General features: G+C 42.2%; 1 protein-coding gene across 1 annotated transcript in view; it reads right to left on the minus strand.

Moving 5' to 3' along the window:
- LAMA2 (laminin subunit alpha 2) overlaps positions 1–21430 on the minus strand; it is a 727667-nt gene that overhangs the window by 555200 nt on the left and 151037 nt on the right. The window contains exons 2-3 of the mRNA XM_083176751.1: positions 10235–10405; positions 4470–4582 (exon numbers count right to left, since the gene is read on the minus strand). Coding sequence (XP_083032877.1) covers positions 4470–4582; positions 10235–10405 — 284 coding nt within the window. The remainder of the gene's footprint in view (positions 1–4469; positions 4583–10234; positions 10406–21430) is intronic.

Genomic DNA, 21430 nt, shown 5'->3' on the forward strand with positions numbered 1-21430 from the left:
TACGGCCGCACATTGGCAGCCTTACCACATTATGGACATAGCTCTGCATAGTGGATTATGCCTCTGGCTGCCGACCATGACAGTCTGATCGCAGCCGCAGGTACAGAAACCGCTGGACCACCAGGGAACTTCTTACTAAAGAGGTGGGCCACTGGCCCTTGTACACCAGATGGCAGAGTAGCCCGGGGGGGGCATATGGCACCCTGCCCCCCGGCTCAGCCTGCCCCTGATTAACAGTAATATCTGTGAGGAAGGGGAATAAATTAGTATGGTGAAATTGATTTCTGTTTATAACACATAGACAAACCCTCATGTAAAGTTGTAAAATATAACAACGTAAGCAAATAGTTACAAGAAACCGTCTGTTTATATGATTACAAAAAAATTCTCTCAGTGTAAAAAAATGTTGCTGACATTTATTAAACTATTTAAAGAAAAAAGTTCTGCAAATAAAAAAAAAAAAACGGTTTTGGTTTATACATTGTTACTTTACTACAATGTTGTGATACAAATAACAGTACAAAAGCATTATACTGCTGTAGAAAGATTCTAGCAATCTTATTACAGAAAACTAAAGAGAAGACAAAAGAAGTATTGTTTGAGATATTATAATGCATTCTTAAAACGCTTCACATTCTAAAGACGATGCCAAGATTCTGTAATACAAGCCAGTTGAATATTCAAATCAATGTCCAGGATTTGTCAAGCGTGAAGAAAACTCACTTGGAAAAAGCTCTTTAAAAACTACTTGGTGTGTTACTTTGCTGCAAAGACTTTACACAGTTTTCAGGGATGCACATGCTGTCCTTGGACAAGAACAGATGGTCTATTTCCAAACAGCACATTGGACTCTCTCCACTGAAACCCCCATTCACCATTAGCTTGGAGCTGAAAGACTACACAGCAGGGAGCCTGCCATTGATCTGACTGTGTTATTGGGGTAGAGGTAGGGATGCCAATCCCGGGGCATTTTTTTAATCCCAGGATTCGGGATTGAAAAATGCTCAATCCCGGGATTCCCGGGATCCCGAGATTGACCTCCCTAATTAAAAAAAAAGGCCCATCCCCCAATGGATTTCTAAACCTACCCCCCCCCCGCCAATCTTCCCCAACCCCCCTGACCTAACCTGCCCTTTCACGTCCTGCTGCCTATCTCCGGCAGGAGGGCGGGTGGCTGGGGGCGGCATAGCAGGCAACTGTCTGGTTATGTGACAGCGTGCTGTGCCTCTGTGACGTAATGTCAGGGGTCACGCTGTGCAGCCTGGCTGGGCACCGCCATGCCTGTCAGTAGAGCGTACTGTCCCCCCGACTCCAACACAGAGGTACCGGGGGTAAGTAGCAGTCAGCCGGCAGCATTTGAGCCATATTCTAAAGTGCTCATCGCTGCCCGGCTTTAAACAAAAAATTAATTTAGGCATGGGGGTACTAATCCCCAGATCCCAGGATTGGAAGCTTCAATCCCGGGATTCAAATCCCAACGATTTTAGGCCAAAATCCAGGGATCCCGCCGATCCCGATCCCGGGATTGGCCTCCCTAGGTAGAGGGCAGTTGCAAGCAATTATCAGGTCAGATAGGGGAATATTGACATGCTGGATGTGGTCAAGTTAGAATTAGAAGGGTTGGGGTGAGCTATGCGTAACCGGCAAGGGTAAGCGATTGGTACACTTCCAATTCTTTTAAGTAACTCACTCAGCAACAGTAAATTGAAAAGAGTTGGATGAGGGCATGAAAGTAAAATGGGAGAAGGCTATGCAAACAGAAGCAGATGATTTACAGGAATAAGATCAGCCTTGACTTGTGCGACAATGCAAAGTCCCCACAAATGGTGCTTTTTCCCCGCAGGACTCACATTCACTTAACATACAGTACATACATGAAAACATGGTACAGCACATTGAACATAGGCATTGGAACTACTGTACTGTATGTAAAGTAAAAAAAAAAAAAAAATGCTTTTCCGAAGCATTGGTGGGAGGGATCAGTGGCGGATTAAGCATGGGGCGACCACACATAAGGGGTCCCCACACCGTCACTGCTGCCGGTGTGGGGCTCCTGTTGCCCCATGATTGGGCAGTGGGATCGGAGGGGTTCAGGCAGGCTGGCGCAACGCAGACGGGCAGGGGGTCCCTGCAGCGGTCTGGATGGTCAGCGTCAGGGTCCCTGCCGCAGATGGGAAGTCAGCGGCGGGGTCCCTGGAGAGGTTGGGAAATAGTAGCCAATACCGCTTCTAGTTCCCATCTGCTGACAGGACCCCGGTGCTAACTTCCCATACACTGCAGGGACCACAGCGCTGACTGCTCAGACCACTGCAGGGACCCCCAGTGCTGCCCAGGTACCAAGGGGAGATGTGTCTGCAGGGAGGGATACCGAGGGGGGATGTGTCTGCTTGGGGGATGTGTCTGCAGATGGGGGGATGGGGCAATACCGAGACGGGATGTGTCTGCGGGGGGGATGTGTCTGTGGGGGGTGGTGTCTGTGGGAGCCCTCACCATTTTGTTGTCCAGGGCCCCACAGACCTTAATCTGCCCCTTGGAGGGATAGTCTCCAATTAGCAGGACTGTTCCACTGTAATCTGAACAGTTGGGAGGTATGCTGTTACAGAGCATTGCCAATCTGTATTGTTTCTGCCATTGGGTTTATCTTGAATTATCTGATAGTTTTCTGCTTCAGTCATTGCTGCTCTGAATCTGCTCATCTAAATCAGCTGTGTCTTCCTCAGATAGGAAATCGCACTCTGTGTGTTAGCTTAATAAGTGACCTTGCATTCAACTTTGCAATAGTAAGCATGTAATTTATCAGACACCCCGTCATCTGTTGGGAACCATGATCAGTTGCTAGAGTTAATTGTAGGTACTAAAGACTCCGAAGAGTGTGCTGGTCTGAATTTGAAGCAATATTATTAAACTTACTAATGAGTTATTTGTACTGCACCTAAAGGTTACTTGTTAAAACTATTAAACCATAATATTATAAATAAAATAGACAACAGTGCTGGTGTTAAAAATTATGTCACATATTATTAACAAATTAATCATGTAAGAAATTGTGGCTACAATAAAGAATGGTAAGGGCAATAGTCAATAAGCACACAAGCCAAATTTACTGTTCAACTCCCCACATAACATAACCCAATAATACAGGTAGTGTAGTCATTTCCCAGACAGGACATATTGTCACCAAAGGAAAGCTTTCCCACTGAACTTAAAATCAAATATTAATGGGACACATACAGTACCAGTGTCATTATCCCTCCCCCCCTGCACCTGGTGCATGTGACATCATGGCACTGACATACATAAGCTCTGAGAAAGTATTGGAAGCTTGGAGATTGGTATTAAGTGCATCAAAGAATGTGCCCTGCTCCTTTCTTTGTGGGTGCCTCTCCAGGCAGCATGAAAGTTGGACAGGGTAATAGTGACTGTGCTGTACTGTCCCTTTGTTCCCTTGATGGCATACCAGACTCCACTGTTCCTTATGGGCCTGCTGTGTGTGCTCACGTACACAATGCCAAGTTCAGAAGGATGAGAGGAAGGACCATGTGATATGCTGCAGAATGGCTAGCAACATCCCCCATCGGCCCCCATCGGCCTGCTACATCGCCGATGGGGATGTTGCTAGTGACTTGCACATATCATGGGTATACACGCTACGATCTGTGGGATCGAATGACATATAGGGCCTGATTTTGGTTCACTTGCAAAAGCAAACTCTCTCTCTAGTGGACAAAACCATGTGCGCTGCAGGTGGGGCAGATGTAACATGTGCAGACAGAGTTAGATTTGGGTCGGGTTTGTACTTCAAACTGCTATCTATATTGCAGTGTAAAAATAGAGCAACCAGTATTTACACAGAAACAAAATAACACCCATATCTAACTCACTCTGCACAAGTTACATCTGCCCCACCTACAGTGCATATGGTTTTGTCCATTACAGAGAGAATTTGCTTTTGCAAGTGAACCAGAATCAGGCCTAGGTTGGACCATGTCGACCTTTTCATATGTCGACCATTTTCATGTCAACATTTTGCTTATACATGTCGACCTTTTGTCATTGTTGACCATGTGTAGACATTTTGGTCCACCTATTGACTGTCTATCTAGACACTGTAATTATTTAAATCAAAAACCCTTTCTATTGGTGTTGGCCCATCTGCTACTTTATGCAAATGTCACTTCAAAGCCCTTCCTTGGTGTACACCTGTGCGCCTGAATGTAAAGGCAGCCAATTGTCCAAGACACTGATCCACAACACTTTTGATACCATACATCACAATCACAGCAGCCTTTGTGCAAAGATGCAATGTACTGTAACTCATGCACCATACGAGTAATCAGGGTTCTGTCAACATCTGCATTGTCAACATCTTTATTGTGTGAATGACATTGTGAATCGGGCCCAACCATATTGTACTATTTACAGTTAGTATAACAATGACTGAGATAAAAAAAATCTGTAATATCGCTTACCTGTTGGAGATCCAGTGTAACGGTCACATAATGATACTCTATTCCGTTTTTAATGCTTGGGCTTTGCCACCAGGATCTTTTCCCATTGATGGCATGTGTGATTGGATAATGCGCTACAAATAACAAAAAAAAAAGCAGTATGTCAATGTACATATAATGTAGTATATAGATTCATTGTGGAGTCTTTATTTTAATTAACCAGCGGAAGTAGATTTGTGTTAAATTAGCCAATTTACCGTCTAATTGTAATGACAAATACTAATGCCTGTGGGATTGGGAACTGAAAGTGGCCCTGAAAAAGATATCTAAAAGTGGCCTTATGTGGGCGGCACAAATCCAAAGTAGGCAGAACCAACACCAAAATAGGTGAGATTGTTGCTTCACTACACCTGTGTGGAAGCCGTTGGTTGCAACATACTTTAACAGTCTAGTGGCCCTCAGACCATTAAGCTTTTGTGTAAAACCAAAACCTCCACAATTCAAATAATTCCCCAAATCCACCATCAAGCAGACAAACAACTCATTACCATAATCCCTCAAATATCACAACTTTACCCACCCCAATGGAACCCTGAAACACCAGAAATTGTTACACACTCAGATAGCACATACTCTTGTCGTTTTAACAGATGTCCCAATGGAGATAGATGGGTGCCCGCCTTAGATTAGTTTTTTGCAGCACCAGGTACTCTGCAAATTGGCAAAGGTAATTTATGTGGGAGACAAGAGGGGGGTGGGGCTACATATTTTGTATGTATAGGTGACCTCACAGGTGTGTCGGCCTCCCAGGAATCTTCCCTTTAAGGTTTATGGTCAATCCGCCCCTGCCTGTCACCCCAAATCAGTGATGTATGCAAACCCGATAACATACCAACTCTGATGGTTTTTGATCTGTGAATTTGCAGCCTACTGTGCATGTGCAGATCATTGTCTGCAACGACAGTTACAGTGTCCCCTAAGCTGCAGTTTGATTGAAAGGCTGTGACCATTTGGGGGCAGGGTGGGTGTCGCGACAGGGAGTATTTACAAAATAAGAGCATATCTGCCGCATTTTGTAGGTGCGCTAATGCAGGTACAGTATCTGAGTGTTTTGGACACAGATTTACTGGCCTCTCTAGCATGATGTAGCAAGATGTGTTTATTTGCAAAAGATGCCTCTCACAGCTTTTGCATAGTATTGCAGAGCATACGCATACTGTGCAACACCATACTTCACTGAATCAGGCCCTATGTTAATACCTATACATTTCAAGTTAGTTGAATTATTTTATTGCAGCAATTTTTTGATAATTTAGGCTCTGGTATAGACAAGTACTCCTTAACATTCTTTATTATTATTATTATTATTATTATTATTATTATTATTATTATTTAAATCTTATGCATGCTGATGATATGTTGGATGTTGTGTGGTTATGTCTTGTTCCCTTTATTCCAGAAGTGTCCTACAGAGTACATCATGGCATATGGACCTATCAATGCTGGAAAATATTTAATTCAAACAGTTCTCTGTGCCAAATTGAAATATTGGAGAAGGTGGAACACTCATAATTCCATTTACTTTGAAATTTCCATATCAAAGTAACAGTCACATATAAATGAGAGTTGGAATAGTGCCACCGCTATAAGTGTATAAACAAACACACATTGCATTTTTGATTTGAAATGCAATATAGTACAAATTAAGAATTTGGATGCTTTCAATCAAAGCTGTTAGGAACAAGTACATTTAACAGATTGTCAGAAGCGTATAAGACAGTAGGATGAATAAAAATGCCTTACAAATCTCATACCAACCATTTCAGGTCATATGTATGGTATGAAATGTAATGAAAATGGTAGCAATATTAACAATTAACAGTAATCCCCTTTATGAAGACATAATCCTAATTAATTTGAAGCGCTGATCAATTGTTGGCATTTGAAATGAAGCAGAAATGATATCTTCCATAAGGACAATGCTGAGAAGTTAATGTGGTTAATGCGGTTTGAAATATATCCTTCATTAACTCTTGGCAATGATGTCGCAGTTACTGTACACAACAGCTTTACGTTTTATATGTGTTTATATAAAACTACAATAGATTTGCTAAAAGTGACTGGATTCTATACCGTTGTATAGTGTAATAGAACTTTTAGCACACAATTGTCTTTGTTGTAAGCCTTTACAAACCCCTGGGTTCTTACCTCTAAAATGTATTGTCCCACAATGAACTGTGCCTATATTAGCACAGTGCTTAGCCCTTATACAGTAGCTCTATTTTGTACTGTATGTTTTCTATTAACATAATTATATAATGCATAATGTACATAAACAGTTTTTTTTCTAATTCCTGAAGAACATTGCAAAGTTACTTTGTTTCTATCTATAGCATGTATAAGGAAACAATGAGTTAGAAGGTAAACAGCAAATTCCTAAAGCCGTGTACACACACAGGGCGATTCATCTAAGCGAGTTTGACTACATAGTCAACATCACTTATAATGTATCCTTGAATTACCCCATGTGTACACAGCGGACAGTAGCGATGCGTGGCTCTGTGCTGTTACTATGGCCCAGCCAAATAGACACTGCAGGCAAGAATATTCTTGCTACATGCTACAGTGTCTATTAGCTGCTGATGGGGATAGCCACCGGCTTATCTCTGGCAGCTCCCTGCTGTAGCCCATGTGTACACCCCTTAAGTTTGGCATTAAAGTAGAAGGCTTTTGACATTTTCCAGTAAATGCCACTTTGCTGTGACCTTTCAACCTTCAAGAAATGTCCTTTATCTACCAAACCTGATGTTTTCACTCTAAATACCTTGATGGATAAAATGTTGCAAATTGCGCTAATAAGAAAAGGGATGTGGCCAAAGGACATAATTATAATTGAAAGATAACATATTAGCCCTGCCCTCTCCATACAGCCCGATGATCACTGGCATTATTCTCCCTATAGTGCCAACTTTACTAGGAAGTGTCAGGATCCTGTGTAAACATCCACTTTTCCAAGGGTGCAGGGGACTATCCCAAAAAATGGAGGGTTTGACAGGTTATGGGCGTGTAGGTAAGTATGATTTACAGTAAGGCAGAGATAACAGCTGTTCACAATCTGAAGGTACAAGTATGAGATAATGGTGTCCTTGGTGGGTCTGATGCAGAAAATGCCATACTGTTATTCCTCCTGCATTGTGTGCATTGAAAACAAATATATGCATGCCCATATGTAGAGCAATATGGATCTCTGTAGTGAACCTACACACTGTTTATGTACTAGTGCAGTGGTAGCCAACTCCAGTCCCCAAGAACTACCAACAGTTCACATTTTCCAGTCAACCCAACTGCTGCAAAGGTGCACTCATTACGCACTAACACATTTTAAAAGATCCACAGGTGGAGCTAATTACTTCACTTGTGATCCTGTGAGGAGATCTGGAAAACATTAACTGTTGGTACTGTAGCTCTTGAGGACTGGAGTTGGCTACCCCAGTACTAGCCTATATAAGATGCTAATGATATGACTAGAAAAAGTTGTATTGAAACTTTCATCCCACTCTGCAAAGCCCACCATTCTATTGGTGTGTGCTTTCTTATTGCCTTACACGAGAATGCCATATTAAAGCCCAGTTATGTCCTTTCCTTTACAAGTGGAGATGTGTTTGAAATGTGTATAACTCAGCATCACAAGCATCACACATACAGTACATGCATGTTTGGTTCCATATGTTTTGGAGAACGATAAAGTGGAGCTAGACAAAGTAGCAGCCAATGAGTTTCTAGCTACCATGCTAGACTGTGTTTGAATAATTACAATTACAACATGATTGGCAGGGACTTTATCTCTCTCCAGTTTCTCTCCAATACTCTACAATACAGAATCCAACTGTACTATGAATTCATGCTACCATAACCATCTGGAGTTAGGGTAAAACACCAGTTACTTGTAGGTAGCAGTGCAGAACTAAGAGACAGACTCAGAGCAGATGAGTGTTAGCTCCGTGGACAGGAAAATGTGGGGTAAGCTCCCCATAAGCCATTGATTGGTGAGATACTACAGTATATTACATATTATATTATTAGACTATATTACAGAAGTGCTATATCACCATGTAACACTTCAGGTTATCTATTTTGCAAAATAACATTGCGCAGCATGGCATGCATGAGGTGTTCAGAGACTGGACATAAATAAATATATTCCATTTATCTGTTCAATCAAGATCATTGCTCATTTGTTTTGTGAATGGTTTATGTGCATTATATCACCTTCTGCACCAGCACAACCTTTGGTCTCCTGTTATAAAATCTGAAGTGCACAGGGACAAACAGCTGCTTGACAAGATTGACAAAGGAAAATAGGGTAGCAGGCTATAAGCCACAATATGGTTGGATGACTTAAGCCCACTGCTGTTTCCCCCTTATGCCAATTTAACTAAAAACTTAAAAATTGCCAGTCGAACTCAACCATGTGTTTACACTTTAGGATTAATTTAAATGACAAGGAAAAATAGGCAAATAATTGAGTATATTTGATGATACAGGGGAGGGTCCCAGTGTTTGCACTAAACAGAGGTAAATTGGACAGCAACTCCTCTAATGAGCCCCTCCTGTTAGTAAGGGGCAAGGAAGGGGTACAGAGAGAGAATATTAGATGGCGCGCAACAAAAGATTAAAGTACCACCCAGTACTTGACAAACAAAATAACTGTCCACAAAAAAATAGCTAGAAGTGCCTATTCAAGGCGCAATTTAGTTTAACACTAATCACAAAGAATATAGACTGCCTTTCTTGTGTATCCGATGTCGGAGAATGTTCATGGCTTCAAATAAGATGCAGAATCCATACAGGACATAGCATGTTATTTAGCAAAAATATCTCTCATCTACCACTTCATCAGGGGCATAACAGGATATCAAAAAATCAGACAGGACATCAGATAGGATTTTTTATGAAACATAAAATGACATAAAGGCCAGATGAGAGAAGAAGAAGGGGACCAGATTTTGTATATGTGGGTCTCGAAAAAGGAATCTCCTTTTCTATCCAATGGCTCAATAGTCAAATTAGTAGGCCCAGAACAAAATAGTCATCCAGCCCTCTCATCCACAGCTAGAAAATCTCTAGTTATGGATGAGAGGGTAGATAGTCTCTAGCTGTGGATGAGAGGGTAGAGAGTCTCTAGCTGTGGATGAGAGGGTAGAGAGTCTCTAGTTGTGGATGAGAGGGTAGAGAGTCTCTAGCTATGGATGAGAGGGTAGAGAGTCTCTAGCTGTGGATGAGAGGGTAGAGAATCTCTAGCTGTGGATGAGAGGGCATAGAGTCTCTAGTTGTGGATGAGAGGGTAGAGAGTCTCTAACTGTGGATGAGAGGGTAGAGAGTCTCTAGTTGTGGATAAGAGGGTAGATAGTCTCTAGCTGTGGATGAGAGGGCAGAGAGTCTCTAGTTGTGGATGAGAGGGCAGAGAGTCTCTAGTTGTGGATGATAGGGTAGAGAGTCTCTAGCTGTGGATGAGAGGGTAGAGAGTCTCTAGCTGTGGATGAGAGGGTAGAGAATCTCTAGTTGTGGATGAGAGGGCAGAGAGTCTCTAGCTGTGGATGAGAGGGCAGAGAGTCTCTAGTTGTGGATGAGAGGGCAGAGAGTCTCTAGTTGTGGATGAGAGGGTAGAGAGTCTCTAGATGTGGAGGAGATGGTAGAGAGTCTCTAGATGTGGGTGAGAGGACTGGATGACTTTTTTGCTCGATACTTAAAAGTTTGACATAAAAAAAAATTGGTTTGAAACTTACAGCTTTTATCGGCGGCATTCTGGTCACAGATACGACACTGGCGATGTCGCTGAGGCTGCCCATGAACGTGCTCTACTAACTTGCAAAACATTTCTGGTCCATTTTCTCCACATGTGGCATTTGCTGTAATTATGGAATTGGAAGCAAGGTTGAGAACTGCAGGAAACAATCCTAGAAAAAGAAAAATATTTTGATTAAAAGTTTGCAGATTACTTACAAACAAAACTACTTTGCACAAGGAAAGAAATAAGCAGTGCTCGATGTATATATATATATATATATATATATATATATATATACAAAGGTGTGCGCACATTGAGTGTTAAGGGTGCACAGGCACCCCCTAATGCTGTGCCCAAACCCCCACACTTATTGCTGCTAGTAATACCAGCAATACCTTTTACCAAAGGCTTTTGCTTTTTAGACTTGTATTCCATTAAAACAAGCGCCCATCAATCAATAATGTGTGTTTTGCATTATTAATTGTATTACACCATTATCATATCACTACATATCTATGTCATCCAGATATGATTTTGACTTTATTTGCATGTACTGTTACACAGAGTAATTAGAAGATTAAAACTGAAATATGCAGGATATAATGGTGTGGCTGAGAGACATTTTATATTGTAGTGAGTGCACGCCTGATTGGCAGTGTTAGATAGACCTAATGGCGGTGTTAGACATGCCCAATAGGTTGTACTAGGCACACCGCTTTGACAGTGCACCCCCTAATAAAATGTGCTGCGCACGCCTATGTATATATATATATATATATATATATATATATATATATATATATATATATAAACAGATAAGGAGCGCACTCACCAGACTTGAGATAAAACTTCAAACTTTTATTGATCCATTTAAAATTTCAAGGCAAGGTCGACGTTTCGGGACACCACATGACCCTTTTTCAAGACTGCATAAGCCTGGATCCCTGAAGCAGTACTGGTGAGTGCGCTCCGTATCTGTTTGGATATATTTGGCCTCTATGGATTGTGGTCTGAGCTATATGGACACCCCAGCTGTTGCTCAGGAAATTTGAGAGTGCTGTTTTCTTCTATCAATATACTTACATATTACATATATAAACAAGTGGGACTGTTTACACTTAAAATAACAATTTATTGTATATAATATATTAATAGCACTAAAAATGGCAAAATGTATACTTTATTAACATATTGTCTGAATAAGGCAGCACATTGGCATGTGGGGGGGGGGGGGGGGGCAACACAATATAAGGATTAGCCCTTATAGTGTATATATGGCAAAGAGTATTTTGGACTGAAAATTGTATGTCTCACCGCTGGAGGATTGGATGTAGAGCAATAACTATGTGGGTCCTCTCAATTTTGCGGCTGAAGATGTTTTACTGCTGGGGTCTCCACATTGGGGGAGTCCTGGTATGTTCTCCAAAAGTGAGCAGCCAAGGTTGGATGAATTAGAAGCTGCTGGAGTGATGCCTGACACCGGGACATCCGTGCTCTCCTCGCTATGATGCAGTGTTTTGCACTTTATATCAGCAATGGAATAGTTGCCAAGGAATATTTGGTAAATTTCCAAGTATCTGTTTGGTGCTGTGGCCCCTCCTACCGACGTGTTTCGCTGGTATCATACAGCTTTTTTTTCCACCTTGAAAAAGCTGTATGATACCAGCGAAACGCGTCGGTGAGAGGGGGCAAAGCACCAAACAGATACTTGGACATTTACCCCAGATTCCTTGGCAACTATTCCATTGCTGATATAAAGTGCAAAACACTGCATCAGAGCGAGGAGAGAACGGATGTCCCGGTACCAGTCATCACTCCTGCGGCTTCTAATTCATCCATCCTTGGCTGCTCACTTTTGGAGAAGACACAGGACTCCCCCAATGTGGAGACCCCAGCGGTTAAACATATTCGGCCGCAAAATTGAGAGGACCCACATAGTGATTGCTCTACATCCAATCCTCCAGCGGTGAGACATACAATTTTCAGTCCAAAAGACTCTTTGCCATATAGACACTATAAGGACTAACCCTTATATTGTGCTGCCCCCCAATGTCAATGTGCTGCCTTATTCAGACTATGCTAATACAGTATCAATTTTGCCATTTTAAGTGCTATTAATATATTTTTTTACAATAAATTGTTATTTTAAGTGTAAACATTCCCGCTTGTTTATACATGTAAATGACTGAAACTTTTACCTAGTGAGACTGGATAATGCAGGGAGGCGACTATTGTTCATAAAGTATCCCAGTATTTCTAATTGTTTTGCAAATCATGCAACAAGATACAGGCACATATCTTTTTACAATAATAACTATTATTACTGTAACTGATGTTGTAAAGTAAATATCCTCAATTAAGGATTGGTGTGTACCAGACAATACTTATCTCCTCATAAATGTCACTTTCTGACATGATATGAGCAGTTGAATTGCACAGTGTGCCCAGCAGCCATACAGAAATTTTATATGATTGTATTACAGAGATGCATTCATGTAGGCAGCAGTGGCATGTGGTGACGACAGTAATTGGTGAGGCACTGCCCGGGTAGCTGCAAGCCTGGGCTGTGGGGAATGGGGATGTGCAGCTTGGCTAGTGCAGTGTGACTGAGAATTGTGACCCAGGGGTGTGCTTTCATATGAGCAGAAAGCACAACCCTCTCACTGAGGCAATTCTATAGGTGCCTCTTATACAGCTTTTTAAATGGGCTTTTACAGCCTCGTCCAATGTCTGCCCCTGTTTCTGGACCTTTTACATTGACAGCCAGAGGCACTATTCTCGGGGCCTCCGAAACCAATAAATAATTTAAAATAATGGGGTAAAAATTATTATAAAATTATACAGTATTTACTTATGACACATATTATGTGTCATAAGTATTTTCTTTGTAATATTTTATTATGTTAATCATTAATGACAATGCCTCCCCTGACTGCACTTCCCTGGTAGGGCAGCACATGCAATGTGGAGGGCTTATACTGGCTACTGGACCACACAGTACATTTCAATAAACCTTGATAAATATCTAATACTGCAAATCACCTGAATATTAGACTTTTTAGATACTTTTTTAAATGTATATTGTTCAAAAACAAACATATTGAAGTTTTACAGTAACAATTGTCACTACAATACAATATGGTAAGATGTGATCTACAGTACTGCAGTAATGTCTTACACCACTGCTTCAGTAAAATGACTGAACAAAACTCTATTATCACTGTAGAAGTTTCATCACAGAATGTACTTTTAAAATGAGGAGAGAAAATACAATGCAGTAGTTTCTAATATGTGAATAAAATTGAGAGCTAAACATCATTCATAGAACTCCTGTTATACTGTATACTGTGTAACACCTCATGTAACATTTCCCCCGTCTCTCTGCCACCCAGCAGCTGCTCCCGTCTCAAAGCTCTCACCCCCCTTCTCACCCAGTGGCTGTGTCTCCACCTCCCTTCTCACCCGGAGGCTGTACCCCCACTTTAAAACTTGGTAGCTGTGTCTCCACCCCCTCTCACTCGCCGTTGTGTCAAAGGTTAGTGTGTCAGCATCACAGTGTCAGTGTCTGTGTGTCAGTGTTCATGTGTTAGCATCTGTCTGTGTATCTGTGTGTCAGCATCTGTTAAGGTGGCCATACATCAAAAAGACCGGTCTTAAGGTGGCCATACATCAGAAAGATGTAGAGTGGAGAGTGTTAAACCACCAGCCAATCAGCTCCTACGTGCCATGTCATGGTCTGTGTTTGAAAAATGACAGGTAGGAGCTGATTGGTTGGTGGTTTAAGTGGATAGTGTTTTAGGAACCAAATGGGGGAGGAGTATTTTGAGAGGTTGAAACACTTGTCATATCGGGATGCAGTTAAAATCCTGGCGTTTAAAATCCCGATGCCGGAATCCCGACCGCCGAAGTCCCGTCACTTTCTCCCTCCGTGGGTGTCCACAACACCCACTGAGGGAGAATAAATTAGAGTGCCGAGCATAGCGAGGCACCGGGCCCGCTGCATGGCGAGCGCAGCAAGCCCGCAAGGGGGGGGGGGCGATCCATGCCCCCCCCTTGACGGGATTTCAGCAGTTGGGATTCCGGCATCGGGATTTTGAACGCCAGGATTCCGACCGCTGGGATTTCATACCAATCCCGTCTTATCAACTATCATATTCAACACAGGTGATGGCAATCATTAATTAAGAATGATTTCCCAAAACAGAGCATTGCGTCCCTCCTGGAATGGGTCATATTGGGAGGTATGTTAGTGTGTTAGTGTGTCAACATCTGTGTGTTATCATCAGTGTGTCAGCATCATTGTGTCAACTGTCAGCATCCGTGTTAGCATGGAATATGTCAAACTAAACTGAAAGAAGTGTATTTGCACATCCATTTAAAATGTAGTAATTGTATTTGTAAACCCATTTCGTTTCCTAAGTGGATAGTGGTTGTATCACAGTAGAGAATCAATGTTATTCTTGTTAGAAATGATTTAGAGTCTGAGTCACAGAATGACATTTGCAAGTAACAGAATGATTGAGTGTGCAGTGATTTTGGATAAGCTTTTAACTAACTTGATCTTGGCTATCTATTTTTCATTAATATGACTGCATGCAGTTACCTACTTGTAAAGAACTCAAATTCAAGCATGTGTTTTGTAATCTATTATATTGCCTAGTTCAAACATAATTGCACAAAGCGATGAACCTTTGTCTAAAGGCCCATACACACTAGGCGACTTTGAGCTGAAAGTCGCTCAAAACAGCAAGTTTGAGCGGCTTTCAGCTCAAAGCTTCCCAATGTGTATGGCCCGGCAATGAGCGGTGAGAACTGATGTGCACTCCCGATTCATCACTGGGAAAGCCGCACATCTGCTGGTATTACCAGCGGATGAGTGGCTTTGAGGATGGCTTTGCATTGCTCTGTGCTATGCAAAGCTGCCCCCCCCCCCCCCCCCACACACACACACACACACTGACCGCACCAGACAGGGGGAAAGCTGCTCAGTGTGTGTGCACTGGTCCCCACAGTTTACAAAAACTGTACATTGGCCTTCACATGAACACAAGAGACCAGTGAATAACATGTGAATGGTGGTGGTGGCTGTAAACTAGTTAAGACATCTTTAGCTCTGGTGGCACACTTGAGAACTTTGCTCTCCATGCTTCCGGCCAGGGGCCTCACTCTGATACCGCTGCACACATTCCACTTTGCCATTCCCAATCCACTTCCACATGGATAGTAAAGAAACAAAAAGCAAAAAACAAAAGTACCAAAAAACTGCATGTTGCCTTTTTTCTTGTGTCGACCGTTTCACCATGTTGACCATATGGCGTCAACCTACTGACTGTCGACATAGACATTGTTTATCAGCCTTAACTGAGCTGGACCCAGTATGAAAACAGTTCTATGATATACAGTATGATATACAATAGCCCAATTCTTTCTCATTATGGTTTCTGTAACTTATAACAGTATTTTTATGTAATTTTATAGGTGTATGTATGCATGGATATAGATATTTAGAAGTAGATGTTTGTATGTGTGTGTATAAGTATATATATATGTAATTTATGTATGTATGTATGTATGTATGTGTATATATCTTGTATTATTTATATCTGTTTATAAGTATTATATAATATCACCCTTAAAACCAAAAAGAGATGCCTCTATATTTGGTCCAGGTTGTCAAACCTTTACATAGATCCTTCAATATTGTGTTGATTGTACTCATTTGGACCGTTATAATGTCTTTATATCTTACATTCTTTTTATGTTTTTCATACATGTATCCTTGGCATCTCATTAATAAAATTTGTTAAAACGATATACAATAGCCCAGCTTCATAGAGCTGTATTTACTGTAATAACTATGGACAACTTACAACAATCACAATCTATTCTAAAACATATTGTACTAAAGGTGCCCATACATGTACCAATTACCCGGTACTTTTTGTGCTAAAATAGCATCGTTGTGCATGCGTTGTGCATGGGATGCGATGCTATTTTAGCACAAAAAGTACCGGGTAATTGGTACGTGTATGGGCTGCTTAAGACCTTTCAAAAATACCATAATTAAAGTGAGAATAATAGAACACTATAACTAATAATATTACTCAATTAAAAGGCCTCATATCTCTCCCTGTACTGCCTGTACTGGCCCGCTCCATGCACCAGTATAACCTCAGTTCATGTATGTAAACTAACACGTCAACATTTGTCAAAGTAAAATTCCAAAGCTACTAACTAGCATCATAATCTCCAGTGTAAAACCTGGTAGACACAGCTGTTTTTTTTCAGAACAGCTGTCCTCACACTGGAGAAATATTGAATTTCACCAGTAATTTGGCATCCAAAGCAACCACTTGCCGGATATGAAAGTAACAGGATCTTGATGAATATTCTCATACAGTTAAAATCTAATCCAAATATAAGAGGTAAAGCCAATTAATTAATCCCAAAAGTAGGGAAGTGTGAAATGGAAGGGGGACAATTCTAGGTAAATATATGTTGGATTTACAGCCCCCCAACATCACCACCCCCCCTCCCCCAGGCCCAGCCCGCTGACTGTTGCTCAAAGTGCAGAACTTGTCCGAGAGAGAGCAGTCTCAGCCAATCAGCGGCCGGACTGTCTTTTGAATTTTCAAAGGAGCTAGCCCTGGCACAGAGGCTGCACAAGCATGCAGGTGCTTACTCCCTGGACGTATTTCCATACCTCGGTGGGACAAGAAAGGAGGGGGTGGGCCCCTAGAATCCTTGGGAAAGACAGCACTGTCCTCAAGTCTGTCTCACACATATATGAGTAAACCTTTCAAGTGCAGTCAACTGTGAAAGTGCAGCAAACACTCCCACAAAAAAAAAAAAAAAAGTGAAACGCTGATCTACTATATATATGAAATACTCTTCACCTCTAATTTAAAGTACTGCCAGTGACCACTAGAGGCCTCTCGATGGACCAAAGCAAAGCAAACTATCTGTTTCAAACTTGCTGGATATGGAGAGAGGAACAGTAGATGCAGATAGGGACTTCCACTTACAAATCCTCTTACTGTATTGTTTTTTTCCTTGCAAAGAAGTCTTGTGCAATCAATGTACAGGTACAGTATGTCTAGTAGTCCTTCTATGAATGTGATCTATATTAATAATTTTTGGATAATGGACCTTTAGAATTTTTTTTATACAAGAACTGCAATATAATGAGTCTAGCATGCCAGGAGTTTTTCACCAGGAACCCCCACAAGGAAGTATGGGCTTTGATGCAGGTGCAGCCCCCTAACTGGGTCATCCAGAATGTGTTTGTTGGAAGCAAAGGAATACTAGAGCCATGAATAGCCAGTTGGATTGGTCATGGCTTGCTAGATGATATGAGGAACAACAGAACTGGAAATGACCAAAGGGACTGCAAGAGACTTGTTAGAAGGAGCTAGGAGTGTCAGAACTGGAGAATAACCACCATTTGAGGAGTCATTGTTTTGTTGAGATTACAAACACTGGGTATCTATAATGAGTGCAAAGGGAGCGATGGATATAGGGCCTTATTCTGATTGACTCGCAAGGCTGCGAAATTCGCAGCCTTACAAGTCCATCAGACACAGCCCTCCACCTGCAGTGCTGGCCACCCCCCTCGCACGCTGTGCCCCCCCCCCCCGCATGGCTGTGAATGGATTATTTACATAATCATCCATTCACAAGCAGGGAGAAATCATTCAATGTTCGCCGACCATCGAATGATTTCTCCCATGCAGTTATATAGGGCAGTATTCAGTGAGAAATATCACCGTGTGCAGCGAATCCTGTTTAGGATTCGCTTCACACCCGCTGTGTTCCGGAGGGCTGGCTGCCACTCGCTCTCTCCGTGTTCAATGTCGGAGGGGCAAGTAGCCCCTCACGGCGAATCTTAACCCCTGCAGCGGACGAGCAGGGAGCCGTGGGACGGTGGCCGGCAGGGAGATTGAAGTCTCCCTGCCTGCCCCAGAACGTATGTGGGGGGAGGTGGGCTCCCCGGGACCCAGGCAGCACAAGCTGCCCCCCCTCCAGAGCCAGCAGGGGACCGGGTATATTCACTGCTCCTGATCATGCATATGTAACGATCGGGTGCAGTGAATATATGAATATCTAATGAGCGGCTCGGCTCCCGGCCCCCTGCTGGCTGCTCTGTGTAAAAAAATAAATAAAAAAAATATATATATTTTTTAAATTAAATATATATTCATGTGCTATAAGCACATGAATAAAAATAGCATGCCCCTTCTTAAAATAAAATTCCTGATTTTTTTACACCAAAATTAAAACCAAAAACCTTTTATTTAAAAGGTTCACATTCCACTTCTCCATGAAAAGATGGAGAATTGCTACACGGAGAGACTCGGCGAAAATCACTCAGAAAGACGGCGAGAAGTGCACGTTGAATAGGGTTGTTCGCTTTTTGAGAGCAAAAGTCTCCATCCAACGCGAGAAAAGCACAAATTCGCCATAAAACATGGCGAATTTTTCTCATTGAATACTGCCCATAGTCACTCTAAACTGCGGGCAACCTGTGCAAGGAATGGGCGGGCAGCTGAAATCCGGTGATGTCAGCTGCCCACCCCCCACATGTCTGTCACAGCCTCATTATCCTGGGAACGCCCAGCGTTCTCATGGGAACGCCCGCCCTTCTCCGCCCCCCCTCCCTCAGTGTGTAGGATGCGTGCACCCGGCGAATCGAAAGTTCGCCGTGGGTGCATGCGCAGACATTAAACATCGGTCCTCCATACCGAATGAATCAAAATAAGACCCATAGTTTCATAATAGTGTTGCATAGTTGGTGAGATTGAAAACAGATTGGACAGAAAGTCCATTGCGTTCCAACTATTTTTTAATTTGTACCATAATGTCCCTTAGCTAAAACCCTCTTATACTGTACAGTATATCCCTAGACAAATTTTGGGCAGAATACCTGTGCTCTATGGTTGTTAATTGCCTTACTGGACCTCCCAACAAACAGTTTTATTAATGGTTGTATCCCTGGATTTTTTTATCTGCCTAAATATACTAATTAAATCAGGCATCACAACCTTTTCTGGTAGTGAATTCCAAATCTTGACTGTTCTAACTGTAAAGAATTCTTACCTGCCTTGGGTATGAAAACTCCTGTCCTATAACCTTAAGGGATGGCCTTGTGTCCTGTGCATAGACCTTATGGCAAACAGATCACATGACAGTTACCTGTATTGGCCCTTGATGTTGTTGTAGATATTGATCAAGTCCCCTTTTAAATGCCTTTTTTCCAATGTAATAGATTTTGACACAATGCCAGAGTATACTGCACCACCGGAGAGGAGGGGACCTAATCAGAGCTTGCACATGCCCCCCCCCCCCCTCCCCCCCTCTTACAGGGCTTCTAGTCACAGGCCTATTGTCTGGTAAATTACCATTTATATCACTGGTAGTATAGTTTAGGGATGTGCACCGGCCACTTTTAGTGTTTGTGAAACGTGTTTTGGATCTGTATCTTCGGCAGTGTTTTGGATCTGGATCTGTTCCAAAACAACACCCTTCAGTGTTTCATGTTTTGTGTTTTGGATCTGTATTATTTTTTTTTAAATATTAGAATGCAGACTTTTTTTTTTTTTGCTCCTACGCTATTGTTAACCTCAATAACATTAATTTCCTCTCATTCCCAGTCTATCCTGAACATCTCACAGTGTTGATTTTAGGCTGAAAGTTTGCAGCGAAGTAGCTGGATGACTATGCTAAGCGATACAAGTGGGCTGCACAAACACTTGGCCCATCTAGGATGGCAGTTTGCCAAAAAAAAGGCAGGCTTGAAGGAGGTTCCCACTATGAGACTGGAGAATGACTATAAATACAAGGTGGAAACTAGGAAGGGTATTGTAAGATAACAAAGAGGAGGCAGTGGCTGAGAGGCTGGAGAGTGAGATAATGATTAGCAACAGATAATAAAAGCTAGACAAAGGCTGATGGAGATGGGTAGAGCAGAGAACACAGAAGCAAAATACAGATGGAGCGCCTCTGATCCTTGGCCCGGGATCGTCAGCATGTCTCCGCTGGTGATCACCGGCGCAGATGCGGTCCATTTCACACGCACGTGCGTCCCAGTTTCAGGAGATGGACAGGGATAGGGGAGATGGCGGGGTGGCGAGGGGCACCGGGGGAAGCAGTGGGGGAGCCTGCTCCATCTGTAATTGAGAAACTGGAACTAGTACCAGAACTGGAAAGAGAATAGACAGGGTAATTGACAAACACAACAGAAAGTGAATAGAAAACAGAGCTGGAGAAACACTGAAGACTGGCAAGAAGCAGAGCTAGAACAAATACTGAGTCTGAGTGGACCATGAGCTGGAACAAATACTAAGGTTATCTGGACACAGCTGGAGCAAATACTGAGGCTAGCTAGGAACAAACTGGGATTAAAGCAGAGGGCCGATTGTCAAGGGCTCACACCACAACTATGAGCTATCACCAGCACTGGGACAGAGGCAGACCGGGAAGATATAGGGAGCATGGACCAATCAGAATGGCTGGAAAAAACACAAGCCTCCTGAAACACAGATTAACTGCAGCTGAGTAATGAGCTAATTGTGACAGGTTTGGGCAAACACACAGGAGCAGACCTGCCAGAGCTTCAACTGTTGCCTGGCAACAGCCAGGACAGAATCCTGACAGAAGATGTAACACCTACTGTAGCTAAAGTTTCTGAAATAAACATTTACTTATAAACAAATTTCAGGTGAGGCATAAACTGTGTAATGGTGACAGCTTAACTCTCTTAAAATGTCTAGCAGGGGGAGGAGGGCTCACATTGTCATGTGAAGCTGAACCACTAGTAATGAACATTCTTTGCCACTCTGTGTTGTAAATGGCATATTGGTAAGCTTACGTTTCTTCTCAAACGATTTACATTCATTTTTTTTTCAAGTTACTAAACTTTGGCATTTTGGATTTTACATGCCCTCTACGATGACATTGGGCATTTGCAGACGACGTTGCTGGCATTTCATGTTCTATGTCATGTCTAGTGGCAGCAGCTTCAGCACTAGGAGGAAATGGTTCTTGTTCTTTCACTATTTTAGCCTAAAAATTTTGGTTCTCCGTTATCTTTCTGGATTATCACCGGACTGGAATTATACAGCACTATCACTGTACTGGCCTATACAGCACTATCATTAGACTTTAACAGTAGTATTACTGGACTTATGCAGCAGTA

This window comes from Crinia signifera, chromosome 3 (genome assembly GCF_055691185.1).
Source record: "Crinia signifera chromosome 3, ASM5569118v1, whole genome shotgun sequence".
In the NCBI taxonomy this organism is placed as follows: Eukaryota; Metazoa; Chordata; class Amphibia; order Anura; family Myobatrachidae; genus Crinia; species Crinia signifera.